General features: G+C 39.0%; 1 protein-coding gene across 1 annotated transcript in view; it reads right to left on the reverse strand.

The window, feature by feature from the left end:
- Positions 1-223: 223 nt before the first annotated feature.
- CFAP74 (cilia and flagella associated protein 74) overlaps positions 224-16,192 on the reverse strand; it is a 331,535-nt gene continuing 315,566 nt past the window's right edge. Inside the window, 3 exon segments of the mRNA XM_053690359.1 lie at positions 224-1,049; positions 5,608-5,742; positions 10,062-10,183. Of these exon segments, the coding sequence (XP_053546334.1) occupies positions 930-1,049; positions 5,608-5,742; positions 10,062-10,183 (377 nt within the window). The 3' untranslated portion in view covers positions 224-929.

The following is a 16,192-nucleotide window of genomic DNA, read 5'->3' on the forward strand; positions in this document are numbered from 1 at the left end:
TCTGTACACATGTCTATTAAACAATTTACAGGGGAATACATTTTCATTTAATGTCACTTTGTAAAGAAACAGAAACTTGTGCTATGTTGTACGCAAAGAAAACTAAAACCATTTATAATGTGAAGCACAGGTCAACTTCCCTCAGCATGGTGAGTAATCTATGAAAGACATTAATTTAAAACTTAAAAAAAGCACATTTAAAGCAAGTAAAACCTTAACAATGTTTTCTTAATCAAACTTTATTTAAATATAACAAACACACATTTTGTCATTATTTCTTTAGTAATTGCTATGGCATAAATAAGTTTTGTTTAAATTAGAGGTGTGCCGTGCATATGTACTAGGCCTAGTGCCAGGGTTTTAATTCTGTTGAAACTTTACTTGTATGAATATTACAGTATATTTAAAGGGATAGTAAACCCCCAAAATTTATTTTAGGATTCAGATAGAATATACAATTTTAAACAACTTTCCAATTTACTTCTATTATCAAATTTGTTTCATTCTCTTGTTATCCATTGCTGAAGGGACAACATTCCACTACTGTCAGCTAGCGGAAAACATCTAGTCAGCCAATCACAAGAGACAAATGTGTGCAGGCACCAATCAGCAGCAGCTCCCACTAGTGTATGATATGTGCGTATTCATTTTTTAACAAGGGATACTAAGAGAACGAAGCACATTTAAAGATAGAAGTGAATTTAAAAGTGTCTTAAAATGGAATTCTCTATCTGAATCATGCAGGTTTAATTTTTTTTTCCTATCCCTTTAAAACATGTGGTAGATGCACAATTCTATTATCAAGGTCGACAACCGAAAGTGTTTTTTTTAATATTTTGGTCAATATAAAATGTTTATTTTCATTGGCTGATTTACATCGTATAATGGAGATAGTTTCCCATATAAATGGCTCAATTACAGCTTTTTTTTTAATTTGTTGTAGAATCATCTTGTGCAGAGACAACTTGCGTGGTAAAGAAAACCTGGTACTGCTCAGTGATATCACCTTTCACAATAAGTCTGCAGGAAGTGGTCACAGGATTACGTGGCTGTAAAACAAAATATAAATATAGATTATTGCTAAACTTGCATTAACATTAAACCTTAAAGAACATAAAACCCAAGATTTAAAAAAAAAAACCTTTCTAAAACTAAATTGAATTAGTTCCCTTTGTATTCTTTGTTGAAAAGCAGTTAGACGCAGGAGCATGTACCGTCTGCAGCACTATATTACAGCAGTTTTGCAAGAATGCTATTAATAATGGTATACATTTGCAAGAGCACTAGATGCCAGCAGGGTTTTCAGTCATGTAGCGCTCAACACAGGTGCATGCTACCTACTTAAATATGCTGTTCAACAAAGAATACCAGAATAAATCAAATATGTTTATAGAAGTAAACTGGGATTTTTTTTTGTATGCTCAATATCTGAATCATGCAAACAAAATTATGTTTCAAGTCCCTTTAATCTGTAAACTTAAAGGGACATGAACCCCCCAAAAATATTTTATGATTCAGATAGACAATATAATTTTAAACAACTTTCCAATGTATTTCTATTATCTAATTTTCTTTGTTCTCTTGGTATCCTCTTGTCTCTTGGGGGAGAGAATTTGAAGTCTAGAAGGTATCCCTGAGATATGATCTCTAACGCCCAGGGATCCTGGACATCTCTTGCCCAAGCCTGGGCGAAGAGAGAAAGTCTGCCCCCCACTAGATCCGTTCCCGGATCGGGGGCCCTCGATTCATGCTGTCTTAGGGGCAGCAGCAGGTTTCCTGGCCTGCTTGCCCTTGTTCCAGGACTGGTTAGGTCTCCAGCCTTGTCTGTAGCGAGCAACAGCTCCTTCCTGTTTTGGTGCAGAGGAAGTTGATGCTGCTCCTGCTTTGAAATTTATAAAGGAACGAAAATTAGACTGTCTAGCCTTAGGTTTGGCTCTGTCTTGAGGCAGGGCATGGCCTTTACCTCCTGTAATGTCAGCGATAATTTCTTTCAACCCGGGCCCGAATAAGGTCTGCCCTTTGAAAGGTATATTAAGCAATTTAGATTTAGAAGTAACGTCAGCTGACCAGGATTTTAGCCACAGTGCTCTGCGTGCCTGAATGGCGAATCCGGAATTCTTAGCCGTAAGTTTAGTTAAATGTACTATGGCATCTGAAATAAATGAGTTAGCTAACTTAAGGGCTTTAAGCTTGTGTGTAATCTCATCTAATGGAGCTGATTCAAGTGTCTCTTCCAGAGACTCAAACCAAAATGCTGCTGCAGCCGTGACAGGCGCAATGCATGCAAGAGGTTGCAATATAAAACCTTGTTGAACAAACATTTTCTTAAGGTAACCCTCTAACTTTTTATCCATTGGATCTGAAAAGGCACAGCTATCCTCCACCGGGATAGTGGTACGCTTAGCTAAAGTAGAAACTGCTCCCTCCACCTTAGGGACCGTTTGCCATAAGTCCCGTGTGGTGGCGTCTATTGGAAACATCTTTCTAAATATCGGAGGGGGTGAGAACGGCACACCGGGTCTATCCCACTCCTTAGTAACAATTTCAGTAAGTCTCTTAGGTATAGGAAAAACGTCAGTACTCGCCGGTACCGCAAAATATTTATCCAACCTACACATTTTCTCTGGTATTGCAACTGTGTTACAATCATTCAGAGCCGCTAACACCTCCCCTAGTAATACACGGAGGTTTTCCAGCTTAAATTTAAAATTTGAAATATCTGAATCCAGTTTGTTTGGATCAGAACCGTCACCCGCAGAATGAAGCTCTCCGTCCTCATGTTCTGCAAATTGTGACGCAGTGTCTGACATGGCCCTAATATTATCAGCGCACTCTGTTCTCACCCCTGAGTGATCACGCTTACCTCTTAGTTCTGGTAATTTAGCCAAAACTTCAGTCATAACAGTAGCCATATCCTGTAATGTGATTTGTAATGGCCGCCCAGATGTACTCGGCGCTACAATATCACGCACCTCCCGAGCGGGAGATGCAGGTACTGACACGTGAGGCGAGTTAGTCGGCATAACTCTCCCCTCGTTGTTTGGTGAAATATGTTCAATTTGTACAGATTGACTTTTATTTAAAGTAGCATCAATACAGTTAGTACATAAATTTCTATTGGGCTCCACTTTGGCTTTAGCACATATAGCACAGATATCTTCCTCTGAATCAGACATGTTTAACACACTAGCAAATAAACTAGCAACTTGGAAATAATTTTCAAGTAATTTACTATAATATGAAAACGTACTGTGCCTATAAGAAGCACAGAAAAAGTTATGACAGTTGAAAATTAATAAACTGAAAAGTTATAGCATCAAATCTTTGTAAAAAACACAATTTTAGCAAAGGATTGCTCCCATTAGCAAAGGATAACTAACCCTGATAGCAGAAAAAAAAAAAAAAAATACAGAAATAAACGTTTTTTTATCACAGTCAACTACAATCTCACAGCTCTGCTGTGAGTGATTACCTCCCTCAAAACAAGTTTTGAAGACCCCTGAGTTCTGTAGAGATGAACCGGATCATGCAGGGAAGACAATAAACTTCTGACTGAATTTTTTGATGCGTAGCAAAAGCACCAAAAAAGGCCCCTCCCCCTCACACATAACAGTGAGAGAGATCAGTAAACTGTCATAAATTAAATAAAACGACTGCCAAGTGGAAAAAAATAGTGCCCAAAACATTTTTTCACCCAGTACCTCAGAAAATTAAACGATTTTACATGCCAGCAAAAAACGTTTAACATTAATAAATTGAGTGTTATTAAAAAGCCTGTTGCTAGTCCCTGCAAATTAGGCTAAAGTTTTATGCATACAGTATAATTCCAGTGAAGTGCCATTCCCCAGAATACTGAAGTGTAAAATATACATACATGACAGCCTGATACCAGTTGCTGCTACTGCATTTAAGGCTGAGTTTACATTATATCGGTATGGCAGAATTTTCTCATCAATTCCATTGTCAGAAAATAATAAGCTGCTACATACCTCTTTGCAGATTAATCTGCCCGCTGTCCCCTGATCTGAAGTTTACCTCTCCTCAGATGGCCGAGAAACAGCAATATGATCTTAACAACTCCGGCTAAAATCATAGAAAAACTCAGGTAGATTCTTCTTCAAATTCTACCAGAGAAGGAATAACACACTCCGGTGCTATTATAAAATAACAAACTTTTGATTGAAGGTATGAAACTAAGTATAATCACCACAGTCCTCTCACACATCCTATCTATTCGTTGGGTGCAAGAGAATGACTGGGAATGGCAGTTAGGGGAGGAGCTATATAGCAGCTCTGCTGGGTGAATCCTCTTGCACTTCCTGTTGGGGAGGAGTTAATATCCCATAAGTAATGGATGATCCGTGGACTGGATACACTTAACAAGAGAAACAGTACAGAGCACACTTTAAATTGTAAGGCCCAAAAAAACCTGCCAAGTCTTGATGGAAGTAAAATATCAAGACAATTTCCAGCCTCCGAAAAGATTAAAAGGACCTTTATTTCTTTTAATGTGTGTCCATAGGCAACGTTACAAAGTTTTTTTTTTTTGTTAAATAAATTTTTATTGATGTAATTGGTACAGAACCACAAAACAGAACAGTTACATATGACATATTAGGCAACAAATACAATCAAACGTTCAAAGGTAATAATGGCATTCAAAGAAAATCGTTTTACACAGCTCAATGTTCTAGCTCAAAGGTTGGTCATACGTCAGTTGTGTATTTGGATTTTATAGGTGTTGTGTACTGGTCTGTCATAGGGAAAAATGTAGCTTCTTTTTTAGCATTGTGGGTATCATATGGCCATGGAAGCCATACATATTGAACCTGGCAGTTAGGGGGAGTAAAATGCAAGACTTACATAGTACGCGTGCTTGAGAGCAAAACAGATAGGGATAGATACCTGCCTCTCTTAGGAGGGGGGAGAAGAGTGCTGGGGAGGGAGTAGGGGCATCAGAAGAGGGAGAAAAAGGAGGGGGGGGGGGGAGGGGAAGAGCAGTGAGGAGTACCTCCGGCCTGACATAGTGTGGCGCCTCTTCTAGGGAGGCAGATAAGACAGCCACTAGTGGGACATTAGAACTGATAAGGGAGGGAGCATCATGCTGTCGGCTTTAGATAGGTCTCCCATGGAACCCAGACTAGGGAAAAGACATCTGATTGATTCCTGGTCCGGAAGACATAGTCTTCCATTGTCTTTACGTATTGCAAGTAGTCAACAACTGCCTGCCATCTTGGAGGCTGTTGTTTCTTCCAATTCCTGGCGATTAGCATCTTGACTGATGTCAATAGATAGATTAAGAAATATCTTTTGTGCTTTGGCAGTTTTTTAACTCCCAGATGTAAGAGAGCTAGCATATATGGCTAAAGTGGGGTATCTCTCAGAGGCTAGATTTATAGGATTTCGCTACCTGAGAACAGCTGAGCCAACAAACAGCCAAGTAAATTCAAATCTTACCTATAGGGTTCTTGCAAACCTTTCACTTTAAAACATAAATGACAACAATTAAAATAAAATGAAATACATTGGATCTAAGAAAAGATAAATAAATACAGCAAACATTAATTGTAATTACATAGAGGTAAATAGTAAATACAGGCTACATACATCATATCCAGCTGGTGGAACCCAAGACACTAATACAGTCTTTCGTTGTCCCAGATCGACCACTGCTTTCACAGGTTCAATTGTGAACCCCTTCTGTAGTAGAAGCTGCACATTTTCCCAGGAGAATTCTATATTCTGTTACAAAATAAAATAAAAATACAATTTAAAGGCCCAGATACTTGTAAGTGTATAAATGCTGAATCATTTAGGTAGATGAAATAACTATTTATGTTAATAAAAACCACAACCCTAATGAAATGGGCCGAGCTTGCATGGAGAGCAAACCTCTTTAGCTTATCTCTACATATTTAAAATCCTCCTCATCTCAATATACAGAGTGAGACTAATACTTAGGGCCTGATGATTTAAAGTTCTCTGCTCAGATGAGATGATCTAAAATGATCCTTCAGCACTGCAAGACCCCACATTGCATTTCTGTATGTGAATGATAGACAAGCCCAGTGCAATATAGCACTGCATGACATGACAGTTCTGCTGCATTTGCACTTTGTGCTTTGTATTTTATATTACTTTACACGTCAGATTAAGTTTTATTACATGCAAACTATACACCTTCAATTTTGTATTTTATTTTATATACAGCAGTGTATTTAGGATTGTGATTTTACAAATTCTGATAAGGCTTCCACAATTTCCGTGTAACCTTAACAAATTTTATATTTATGTTTATATTTAAAAAGTTGCATTACTTTCTATGAGCCTGATAAGCAAAGATTCTCTAGTTTGGAAATAAATTATTGTGCAGACTTCACAGGGGCTGAAGTCAATGAATTCTATAAGAAAAAGGACGGAGCCTGGAAGTCCCTGAGAGATGAAAGATGCCTTCCAGAAAGTAATGAAGGTGTCTGGGATACATAATTTCACAGTGGAGAAAGATGGCAACCGGAGAACACCTAGGGCTGATCTATAGGCTAAGTTTGCATCAAATACAAATGAAATACATGTTTTCACTATAATTTAACTTGCTTTTGCCTTTAGTTTAGCATGTATTACTTTTTTGTCAGGTAAACAAGTGTATTGTGAATGTTGAGCAAACTACACCTGCATACAGCTTGTTTAAAATGCTTACAACATTTCACAAGACTTGTGAGAGAGCTTCAGACATACCATGGAACTCCCCTGTTCAGCCCAGGTACCTCCCCAGTCCCTCCAACTTTCTGAAGCTGTTTTATTTTACAATAGTGAAAATACCAAGTGCAATGTAAGTTGTAAAAGATACAGAGAAATATACAAAATATATTCCTAATTTGTTAAAGTAACATAGAAACTTTCAAAACATCATAATTTGTAAAATCAATGCTGGATATAAATCTAAATGTATTAAAATATAAAATTGAAAGTGCAAAGCTTAAATGTAATAATACTTAAAGGACCGAATCAGAAGTGCAAAGTAATATAACATACAATGAACAAAGTGTAAGAGTAACAAAACTCTCATATCATCCAATACTATTTTGCACTGGGCTTGTCTCTCCTTCAGATACAGAAATCAGAGAGATCTCGCAGTGCTGGAGAGTTACATTTTTAGTGTAGGTGGTGATAAAACAGACAAAAGCAACTATTTCACATGACGAAATGAAGGTAAGGAGCTATTTGTAAATAATTGGATACACTCCAGCAGGTAAAATAGATCATTGGGAACAAATTGAAGAAGAAAACAAAAATCTAAATACACTATTCAACTAAATACATTTCATGTTTCTGCCTCTTATTATGGGTGCTGCCATTTTGAAACCTAGGTTTCACTGCAGGTATCTGAACACGTGTAGGATATGTATTATTCGTAATGTTTCATTTTGTCATTCTTTTAAAGCAAGGGAGTCATGGCCATTTTCAATACAAGTGTAACTCATGCGGGCCGCACACTCCATATCTTGCCATTGCTATGTTTGATGTTTGTGAATTGTATAGAGTGTCTTTTAATGTTATATTCTTTGGGAACACTAATCGATCCCTTGCAAATAATGCCAATTTGATACCCCTGCTTTAAAGGGACATTAGACGCTAAATACATTTTGTAAGCATAGTATTGAGGTTATTCCTCACCTCCCTCTAGTCATAATTACCACAGTGCTGAACTTTAACTTTCACTGGATTCCAGTGCAATGTAATACAAGTATGATCGTAATTGCACGGGAAAGTAGTAAAGTTCAATTTAAGAATTGTGGTACCCATGACTAAAGGGAGGTGAGGAATAGCATCAATACTATGCTTCTAAAATGTATATAGTGTCTAATGTCCCTTTAAAGGAATGTCAAACTGAAACATCAAGAATAATGAATATCCAACACCTTATCCTCTAAAATCTTAAACTAGGTTAATAAAAATGTGCATGTTTGAATTACTATACTTTAAATATACTCTCTGATGAAGATTACACTTGGCTACCTTGCTGACGGCAAGTGACAACTGAGTCAATGAGAGGCTGTTCTGCCAGAACGATTAAACTCTATGGTAGAGCAGTTTTAGTGAAGGGAATAGAAGTAGTTCATTAATCTTAATTCATTACACCTTTGACCCGGAGTTCCTTTAAGATGTGAAATCGAGCAATAATGAGCAATCAGTTATTTAAAAAAATGGCAAATTCTGCCTCATGTTTGAGAATATGAAATATATAGACCTTAAAGGGATATTCTAATCCAAAAAAATAGCATGAACTCATTTATTCCAGCATGTATGGTCTGAATTTTCTAAAAAAAAAAATCATTTTAGTCTGTGGGGATTTTTATTTTCTATTAGGATTAAATATTAAAAGGGATATGAAACTCAAAACATTTATTTTGTGAATCAGGCAGAACAAACCATTTTTTAAAAAAATTCCAATTTACTTCTATTATCAAATTTGGTTCGTTCCCATCCCATGATATTCTGTGTTGAAGAGATACCTAGATAGATCTCAAAAAAAAAAAAAAAAAAATTAAGTTTTTGGTTACGTTTTTTAATATACACCTTTTTTTTTTGTTTTGTTAACGCGAAATAGCAAGCGGTAACAGTTAATACCAGGTGGTATTTCCGATTGTGTGTGAGCACAAAACTTAACCAACGACTTGTAATACAAGCTCACTCAGCGTGATACTACAGCTTACCATTAAAAGTATAGGGTGCGCTATAGAAGTATTGAGTGAGATAAAAAAATATTTGGTTAATATCTAATTGTGCGTTATAATTAACTGTGCAAGGCAGAACGTGAACTAACGCACAGCGCGTTATCAGTCACACTCTACATGTGTTCACAACAATGGGGTTCTATTCTAGTTCATTAGAATTCCCTTGTAAACAGCCTCTAGTATGGTCTTAAAAAAGTTCTCCGATATTGCATTTCTCTGTTTGTATGTTTGTTATGTCACCGGCTCCAGTATGGGGGTCTTGTGAGAGAGATACCGGTTTCATTTTTTCGTTGTGCAAAGAAGTACAAGCGCGCAGCTCCAATTTTATACATTTATTCAACAACATAGTGCAGAAATACATATGCACTAACACACAAATTTAAAATATCCAGCGTCTATTAACCGTCCATCCCAAGTAGAGAGAGATACACACTGATGGTATTGGCGTCTGACGTCACGCTGACTGGGAACGTCCTTCAAGCAGTGATTCTCTTAGGGATGAAAACACGGGCGCAGGGTTCTAGTAGTCCTTGCGCTTTTCGTTTGGACTACGGCCGAACATCATCAAGGGATTTTTTAAAAATGTTGATGGACGCTGAATTTTTAAATTTATGTGTAAGTGCATATGTATTTCTGCACTTGATATTATTGAATACATTTATTAATTTGGAGCTGCGCGCTTGTAATTCTTTGCAGAACGTGTGGGAATTCAAACTTGTTGCTGGAGATCAGGAAATACCAGTGAAGGAGAGCGACTCCCTACCTTGTTTTAAAGATCTAAGCACTGTTCTATCTGACCTATTTGGATATTTAATTTGGTAACATTTTTTTAAGTGATATTTTATTTTGTATATTCTTTGTATCGTTTTAATTGGTAACATTATCACTACAAAGTGATTTTCATTCATAAGTAATTTACTACTTTCGTCAGAGATTATCTGATATAATTGAATTTATTTTTTGGGTATTGGTAGTTTAAATATTAATGGTCACAAATAGTAATTACATTGAGATTACAGCGGCTACATTTTAATTTGAGTGTTTTCCATATTTACATTGACCATTGGTCAAGGCAATGGGGCAGAAGACATTAGTAGTATACGTTTCTCATATTTTACCCATTCCTACTTCTTCTGTGAACAAGAAATTGTTTACCTGATTCCTATTTGTTTATTGCACAACATAAAAAGGCCCAACTGGTGTCTCCATTAAGATCATATCATAAATAAAATAGTTCATCATATTATCATGTAAATGTCTAGCCTTTATTCTGGTTAATATGCTTAGATTATGAGATCGTTGTGTCTACTTATTGCATGTGTTTACCTTTCTTGCAGGTAGAAGGGTTGAACGGATGCAGCCAATATGTAGTTCCCTGACAGCTGGTTTTGGATCCGTTTCAGTCTCATTACATTGTAGAGTTAGAAGAAGTGACTTCACTGGTTCATCTACAAATAAACAATGTAGTAAAACAGTTTAAAAAATGAGTTTGTTTGTGAAATATCCACAAAGGTAAGCAACATTTATAATAATAGACAACATTCTACCAGTTAGTTCCAAGCAGTAGCGGCTCTAGAACTTTACATTTTGAAAGCTAACAAAGGTGTTGAAAACGTTGAAAGACACAGTACATATAAATATATGGAGCCACTTGGACGAGAATGCACTGCCCTTCGCAGCTCAATAGGGGCGCTACACATGCGTTTGGAGGTGCATAGCATAGAACCGTCACTGGTTTCAAATGACATCACGCTAGTCTCAGACAATAAAGTACATTCTATATGTGATCAACCCATTAAAAGATAGATAATACCTTTACTACCCATTCCCCAGCTTCCCCAACATTATTATATTAATATACTTTATAACCTTTAAACCTCTAAATTTCTTCCTGTTTCTAAGCCACTGCAGACAGCTTCTTATCACATGCTTTTTATTAGCTTTTCACAAAAGGAGACTGCTAGTTCTTGTGGAACATATAGGTAACATTGTGCTCTCTCCCGGGGTGCACAACACAGCACTAATTGGCTAAAATGCAAGTCAATAGATAATAAATAAAAAGTAATTGGCTAGATTACGAGTTTTGCGTTAGGTGAAAAAGCAGCGTTAACAGGTTCAATCCAATCAGCCAATAGGATTGAGCTTGCATTCTATTGGCTGTTCTAATCAGGTATTAGGCTTTTTTTCAGCCGGCTCTCCCCGTTGAGTCCTATGGGGAAATCGTGCACGAGCACGTTACACCAGCTCACCGCTGACTTAAGCAGCGCTGATATTGAAGTGAGATTTGGAGCTAAATTTTGCTCTACGCTCACTTTTTGTCTTTTAACGCCAGGTTTCTGAAAACCCGTAATACCAGCGCTGTATGTAAGTGAGAGGTGAGAAAAAAATGCTCGTTAGTACCGCACCCCTGTTACCGCAAAACTCGTAATCTAGGCGAATGTGTTTAGGGGGCTGTTAGAAGAGGCTTAGATACAAGGTATACACAGAGGTATAAAGTATATTAATATAGCAGTGTTGGTTATGCAAAACTGGGGAATGGGTAATAACTTAATTTATGCTTACCTGATAAATTCCTTTCTTCTGTAGTGTGATCAGTCCACGGGTCATCATTACTTCTGGGATATTACTCCTCCCCAACAGGAAGTGCAAGAGGATTCACCCAGCAGAGCTGCATATAGCTCCTCCCCCCTACGTCACTCCCAGTCATTCGACCAAGGACCAACGAGAAAGGAAAAGCCAAGGGTGAAGTGGTGACTGGAGTATAAATTAAAAAATATTTACCTGCCTTAAAAACAGGGCGGGCCGTGGACTGATCACACTACAGAAGAAAGGAATTTATCAGGTAAGCATAAATTAAGTTTTCTTCTGTTAAGTGTGATCAGTCCACGGGTCATCATTACTTCTGGGATACCAATACCAAAGCAAAAGTACACGGATGACGGGAGGGATAGGCAGGCTCTTTATACAGAAGGAACCACTGCCTGAAGAACCTTTCTCCCAAAAATAGCCTCCGATGAAGCAAAAGTGTCAAATTTGTAAAATTTGGAAAAAGTATGAAGCGAAGACCAAGTTGCAGCCTTGCAAATCTGTTCAACAGAGGCCTCATTCTTGAAGGCCCAAGTGGAAGCCACAGCTCTAGTAGAATGAGCTGTAATTCTTTCAGGAGGCTGCTGTCCAGCAGTCTCATAAGCTAAACGAATTATGCTACGAAGCCAAAAAGAAAGAGAGGTAGCGGAAGCTTTTTGACCTCTCCTCTGCCCAGAGTAAATGACAAACAGAGAAGACGTTTGTCGAAATTCCTTAGTTGCCTGTAAGTAAAATTTTAGAGCACGGACTACATCCAGGTTGTGCAGTAGACGTTCCTTCTTTGAAGAAGGATTTGGGCATAAAGAAGGAACAACAATCTCTTGATTGATATTCCTGTTAGTAACTACCTTAGGTAAGAACCCAGGTTTAGTACACAGGACTACCTTATCCGAATGAAAAATCAAATAAGGAGAATCACAATGTAAGGCTGATAATTCAGAGACTCTTCGAGCCGAGGAAATAGCCATTAAAAATAGAACTTTCCAAGATAACAACTTTATATCAATGGAATGAAGGGGTTCAAACGGAACGCCCTGAAAAACATTAAGAACAAGGTTTAAACTCCATGGTGGAGCAACAGTTTTAAACACAGGCTTAATCCAGGTCAAAGCCTGACAAAAAGCCTGGACGTCAGGAACTTCTGACAGACGTTTGTGTAACAGAATGGACAGAGCTGAGATCTGTCCCTTTAATGAACTAGCAGATAAACCCTTTTCTAAACCTTCTTGTAGAAAAGACAATATCCTAGGAATCCTAACCTTACTCCAAGAGTAACCTTTGGATTCACACCAATATAGGTATTTACGCCATATCTTATGGTAAATCTTTCTGGTAACAGGTTTCCTAGCCTGTATTAAGGTATCAATAACTGACTCAGAAAACCCACGTCTTGATAAAATCAAGCGTTCAATTTCCAAGCAGTCAGCTTCAGAGAAGTTAGATTTTGATGTTTGAAGGGACCCTGTATCAGAAGGTCCTGTTTCAGAGGTAGAGACCAAGGTGGACAGGATGACATGTCCACCAGGTCTGCATACCAAGTCCTGCGTGGCCACGCAGGTGCTATTAGAATCATTGATGCTCTCTCTTGTTTGATTCTGGCAATCAATCGCGGAAGCAACGGGAAGGGTGGAAACACGTAAGCCATCCTGAAGTCCCAAGGTGCTGTCAGAGCATCTATCAGGACTGCTCCTGGATCCCTGGATCTGGACCCGTAACGAGGAAGCTTGGCGTTCTGTCGAGACGCCATGAGATCTATCTCTGGTTTGCCCCAACGTCGAAGTATTTGGGCAAAGACCTCCGGATGAAGTTCCCACTCCCCCGGATGAAAAGTCTGACGACTTAAGAAATCCGCCTCCCAGTTCTCCACTCCCGGGATGTGGATTGCTGACAGGTGGCAAGAGTGAGACTCTGCCCAGAGAATTATCTTTGATACTTCCATCATAGCTAGGGAGCTTCTTGTCCCTCCCTGATGGTTGATGTAAGCTACAGTCGTGATGTTGTCCGACTGAAACCTGATGAACCCCCGAGTTGTCAACTGGGGCCAAGCCAGGAGGGCATTGAGAACTGCTCTCAATTCCAGAATGTTTATTGGCAGGAGACTCTCCTCCTGACTCCATTGTCCCTGAGCCTTCAGAGAATTCCAGACGGCAGTTTGAAAGCTTGAAGCTTGTATCAGAATGTCGTCTAGGTATGGAGCTACCGAGATTCCCCGCGGTCTTAGTACCGCCAGAAGAGCACCCAGAACCTTTGTGAAGATTCTTGGAGCTGTAGCCAATCCGAATGGAAGAGCCACCAACTGGTAATGCCTGTCTAGGAAGGAAAACCTTAGGTACCGATAATGATCTTTGTGAATCGGTATGTGAAGGTAAGTATCTTTTAAATCTACAGTGGTCATGTACTGACCCTCTTGGATCATAGGTAAAATTGTCCGAATAGTCTCCATCTTGAACGATGGAACTCTTAGGAATTTGTTTAGGATCTTTAAGTCCAGGATTGGTCTGAAAGTTCCCTCTTTTTTGGGAACCACAAACAGATTTGAGTAAAACCCCTGTCCCTGTTCCGATCGTGGAACTGGATGGATTACTCCCATTAACAAGAGCTCTTGTACGCAGCGTAGAAACGCCTCTTTCTTTGTCTGGATTGTTGACAATCTTGACAGATGAAATCTCTCTCTTGGAGGAGAGTATTTGAAGTCCAGAAGGTATCCCTGAGATATTATCTCTAGCGCCCAGGGATCCTGAACATCTCTTGCCCAAGCCTGGGCGAAGAGAGAAAGTCTGCCCCCCACTAGATCCGATCCCGGATCGGGGGCCCTCAATTCATGCTGTCTTAGGGGCAGCAGCAGGTTTCCTAGTCTGCTTGCCCTTGTTCCAGGACTGGTTAGGTTTCCAGCCTTGTCTGTAGCGAGCAACAGCTCCTTCCTGTTTTGGTGCAGAGGAAGTTGATGCTGCTCCAGCTTTGAAATTACGAAAGGAACGAAAATTAGACTGTCTAGTCTTGGCTTTGGCTTTGTCCTGAGGCAGGGCATGGCCTTTACCTCCTGTAATGTCAGCGATAATCTCTTTCAACCCGGGCCCGAATAAGGTCTGCCCTTTGAAAGGTATATTAAGCAATTTAGACTTAGAAGTAACATCAGCTGACCAGGATTTTAGCCACAGCGCCCTGCGTGCCTGAATGGCGAATCCTGAATTCTTCGCCGTAAGTTTAGTAAGATGTACTACGGCCTCCGAAATGAATGAATTAGCTAGTTTAAGGACTCTAAGCCTGTCCGTAATGTCGTCCAGAGTAGCTGAACCAATGTTCTCTTCCAGAGACTCAATCCAGAATGCCGCTGCAGCCGTGATCGGCGCAATGCATGCAAGGGGTTGCAATATAAAACCTTGTTGAACAAACATTTTCTTAAGGTAACCCTCTAACTTTTTATCCATTGGATCTGAAAAAGCACAGCTATCCTCCACCGGGATAGTGGTACGCTTAGCTAAGGTAGAAACTGCTCCCTCCACCTTAGGGACCGTTTGCCATAAGTCCCTTGTGGTGGCGTCTATTGGAAAAAATTTTCTAAATATCGGAGGGGGTGAGAACGGCACACCGGGTCTATCCCACTCCTTAGTAACAATTTCAGTAAGTCTCTTAGGTATAGGAAAAACCTCAGTACTCGTCGGTACCGCAAAATATTTATCCAACCTACACATTTTCTCTGGTATTGCAACTGTGTTACAATCATTCAGAGCCGCTAACACCTCCCCTAGTAATACACGGAGGTTTTCCAGTTTAAATTTAAAATTTGAAATATCTGAATCCAGTCTGTTTGGATCAGAACCGTCACCCACAGAATGAAGTTCTCCGTCCTCATGTTCTGCCACCTGTGACGCAGTGTCTGACATGGCCCTAATATTATCAGCGCACTCTGTTCTCACCCCAGAGTGATCACGCTTACCTCTTAGTTCTGGTAATTTAGCCAAAACCTCAGTCATAACAGTAGCCATATCCTGTAATGTGATTTGTAATGGCCGCCCAGATGTACTCGGCGCTACAATATCACGCACCTCCCTCTGAGCGGGAGATGTAGGTACTGACACGTGAGGCGAGTTAGTCGGCATAACTCTCCCCTCGTTGTTTGGTGAAATTTGTTCAATTTGTACAGATTGACTTTTATTTAAAGTAGCATCAATACAGTTAGTACATAAATTTCTATTGGGCTCCACTTTGGCATTGCAACAAATGACACAGGTATCATCCTCTGAATCAGACATGTTTAACACACTAGCAAATAAACTTGCAACTTGGAAATACAATTCAATTAGAATAATATTAAAACGTACTGTGCCTTTAAGAAGCACAGAAGATCTATGACAGTTGAAAATTAATAAATTGAAACAGTTATAGCCTCAATCCTTGTAAACAACACAACTTTAGCAAAGGTTTAATCCCATTAGCAAAGATAACAAATTCTGAAAGCAGGAAACAAATTACAGAATAAACGTTTTTTATCTCAGTCAAACTATAATTCTCACAGCTCTGCTGAGAGAAATTACCTCCCTCAAAATAAGTTTTGAAGACCCCTGAGCTCTGTAGAGATGAACCGGATCATGCAGGGAATACAATGAGTTGCTGACTGAAATATTTGATGCAGTAAAAGCGCCAAAAAAACGGCCCCTCCCCCTCACACACAGCAGTGAGGGAGAACAGAAACTGTCAGAAAAACAGATTAAGCAACTGCCAAGTGGAAAAATAGTGCCCAAACATTTATTCACTCAGTACCTCAGTAAATGAAAACGATTTTACATTCCAGCAAAAACGTTAAACATAATCTCTAGTTATTAAACAGCTTTATGTATTTCTTACAGTGTAATTCTAGTGAAGTACCATTC

This window comes from Bombina bombina, chromosome 8, assembly GCF_027579735.1.
Source record: "Bombina bombina isolate aBomBom1 chromosome 8, aBomBom1.pri, whole genome shotgun sequence".
In the NCBI taxonomy this organism is placed as follows: Eukaryota; Metazoa; Chordata; class Amphibia; order Anura; family Bombinatoridae; genus Bombina; species Bombina bombina.